Consider the following 3,075-nt stretch of genomic DNA (forward strand, 5'->3'; position numbering starts at 1 on the left):
GCCATGGCAGGGGATCCATTTCTCACCCTGTTAGACAGCACGGTGTGTTCAGATCGGGGCCAACGCCAGCGGACCTGGGCTATCTGCCAGGGCCTGGGGGGTTATGGCAGAGCCCTCTGACCAGCACCTGCCTGATTTCTCTACCATCTGTCTGCATGCCCCTCACTTGCAAGCATGCCGCCTCCCAGGGTTGTGAGGCGAAGACTGGAAGGAAAGTTATCATGCGTGCCACTTCTGAGCTCCTTGGAGGAAGGAGGGACAAACTTGTACTGGAGAGGTGGGGGGGGGGGAAACATGCTGTGAAACTTCCAAGCCAAACAGAGGATTCAATCTGCACAAGATGCCCTCCTCTGGGTCGCTCAGGTCCACGCAAGAAACGTCTTCAACTCAGGCCTCGCATTTCTGCATTCCTCTCACCTCTGAATGTTGCGGTTGATTTCGTGCACCTCCTTGATGAGTCGGTACTGCACCACGTCTCGGCACAGCTCCACGTTGGGCCGGTGAGTCCGGGTCTCCAGTCGCGTTGCTGCCACCTTGGCCGGCCCTTCCTTGTCGAGGATGGCTTTCTTCAGGGCAGCGATGTTCTTCTCTTGGGAGTTAACCTCCTCCATCACCTGCAACCAAGGCCAAACCAGGATGAAGCACACAACGTGGTGCTTGCAGAAGTCAGGAAAGGACGATGTGTGCAAATAAGGAAGAAGAAGAAGAAGAGATTGGATTTATACCCCGCCCTTCACTACCCAAAGGTGTCTCAGAGCGGCTTACAAACTCCCTTCCCCTCCCCACAACAGACACCCTGTGAGATAGGTGGGACTCAGAGAACACTTGACAGAAATTGCTCTTTTTCAAGAACAGCTGTGCCAGAACTCTGGCTTGCCCAAGGTCATCCAGCCAGGTGCAAGTGGAGGAGTGGGGAATCAAACCCAGTTCTCCCAGATTAGAGTCCGTGCACTTAACCACTACACCAAACAAGGCCGGCCTTAGCCAGTGGGCAACAGGGACTTCTGTCCTGGGCCCCATGCTGGGGGAGGGCCTAACTGCCCATGGCCCAACCCCCTTGATGGAGGAGGAAAAGGGGGGGGAAGCAGGCTTCCATTGCTGCCACTTGAACACATCCTGTCTGGGTCTTGGGCAGCTGGCTCAGCAGTGGACGATTGTGCTTGCTCCATCCAAAGCTCCAGCAGCCACTTTCTTGGGACATCTCCCACCTGCTCTACACAGGGTGAAGGTGGCCCTTTGCTTACTCCCAGCAGGGGAGGCGGAGGGGGGCAGCGGTGATTCTGGGGTCTCATCATGGACTTTTTGCTCAAGGGCCCAGAATCTCTAGGACTGACCCCAGCGCACAAAGGATCAGAGAGTGAGAAGCATCCCCCAAAGCTACCTGACCCCAGCCCCAGTTCTCTCCCCTCTCCCTATTTAATTCCCCCGTCTTGTCCAGCTCAAGTGAAACCTCCAGCCCCCCTTTTAAGACTTTCATGCACCATCCGAGCAACTTCCTCTACTGTCTGAGCAATGTTTCATCTAGGAAACATTGCCCGAGGAAAGATGTTGCGTCAGCAGCAAGGGACGCTGCCTTTGGGGCTACTCCGTAGCTGAGGGACATCCTTCTGAGGCTTGCCAGAAAATCAGAACTTCAGCAGCACTGTTCAGAAGATCTTTTTGTTTGGGATGCTGTTTATGGCGTTGGGAGTTCAGATTTTTAGCACAGATTCTGCTAAAAAGATGAAAAGAGATGCCTTCTACTGAGGTAGACCCTTGGTCTCTCAAGGGCAGTGCTGTCTATTGATTCTGATTGGCAGCAGCTCTCCAGGGTCTCAGGTAGAGAGCTTTCATATCGCCTACCATCTTCTGATCCTTTTTTTAAACTGCACATGTCGGGGATTGAACCTGGGACCTTCGGCCCTTCTGCGTGCAACGAAGATGCTCCACTGCTGATCCACAGCCCCTCCCTCTCCCCTGCATCATCATAAATACAAGGCAAGCTGGAAACAAAGATCATCCACTGCATTGTTCTGTTTTTATAGTACTTTGTTAACTACCTCAAGCCACTCTCTGGCAAAGGGGCGTATATACTTCCTAAATAAATAAAAATGAACCGATCCCCTCCCCTGCAGCACACCACACAGACACCTGCTTGCTAGTCTGGTGCTCACCTTTGCCAGGTGCGTTTCCAGCTTGGCCTTCGCATCCTTCGTCTCCTTCACCCTGTTCTGGAAAGCGATGTTGACTGTCTTGTTCTGTTTGCGCATGTCGCCCGCCGTCTGGGACAGGATACTGTCGATCAAGGCACGGAGCGCCAAGGAATTGTTCCGTTGCTTGTCTGCCTTTTCGACATTCACATTTGAGAATTCCACCCACTCCTGGGGGCTCACTGAGCTATCGAGGGAAGGGGGGGGGGGAGAAAGAGATCAGATTGACTCTGGATGTCCAGATCTGCCAAAACTGTGAGAAATGGAGACATCTGAACAGATAAAGGAAAGCTGCTGAGGTTTCTAGGTGGTGCAGTTTAGAAAGTAGCTGACATTATTTAAAAAATGTGGAGAAGTTGTAAATGGCTACTGAATGAAATTAAAGGAACATAGCCATTATTTAGGAGCACATGCTCTTTTTTGCCTATGACTTTCAGTGCAGTCGTATGCAATGGTACTCTGGTCCAAGCCCAATGAGCTTTGGCTAGAATTACTCCCCATACAACTGTGCTGTTGCTGTCTGACAATTCAACCAGTCTCCTGGGTCTGACTCATCTCCCACTTGAGCTCTTAAAAATGCCCCATATTGCCTCTGTAGATGCAGGTGCTTATTGTACCTCCCTTCCACTAGCTAACCTTGGGACTATCTTACTCTCAGAAGCATACTGCGGATGCAGAGGAAGAGCTTTTGGGGAGGGACCTGCCTGTCATCCACCGAAACGACATTCTGGGCGTATCGAATATTCGGTGTGTTGTTGTTCAGGCTGGAGCAGTAGTTGTCAATGGTCAATGCAGTGAACTTGTCCTTCAGATCCATTTCCAGGTTGTATTTGGCAGAGCGATTTAGCCTAAAAGAGGAAAACAGCCCACTGTGAAAAACAACACA

At 51.6% G+C, this 3,075-nt stretch overlaps 1 protein-coding gene across 1 annotated transcript; it reads right to left on the bottom strand.

Moving 5' to 3' along the window:
- Positions 1-359: 359 nt before the first annotated feature.
- Positions 360-3,033, bottom strand: LOC107124982 (tektin-1-like; the record flags this gene model as incomplete). Its single annotated transcript, XM_015428461.1, is given in 3 exon segments — positions 360-614; positions 2,154-2,376; positions 2,894-3,033. Coding segments are annotated over 3 exon segments (618 nt in total), but the record flags the coding sequence as incomplete, so codon positions are not given.
- Positions 3,034-3,075: the final 42 nt, after the last annotated feature.

The sequence above is a fragment of the Gekko japonicus genome, unplaced genomic scaffold (assembly GCF_001447785.1).
Source record: "Gekko japonicus isolate JY-2015 unplaced genomic scaffold, Gekko_japonicus_V1.1 scaffold12139, whole genome shotgun sequence".
Classification (NCBI taxonomy): Eukaryota; Metazoa; Chordata; class Lepidosauria; order Squamata; family Gekkonidae; genus Gekko; species Gekko japonicus.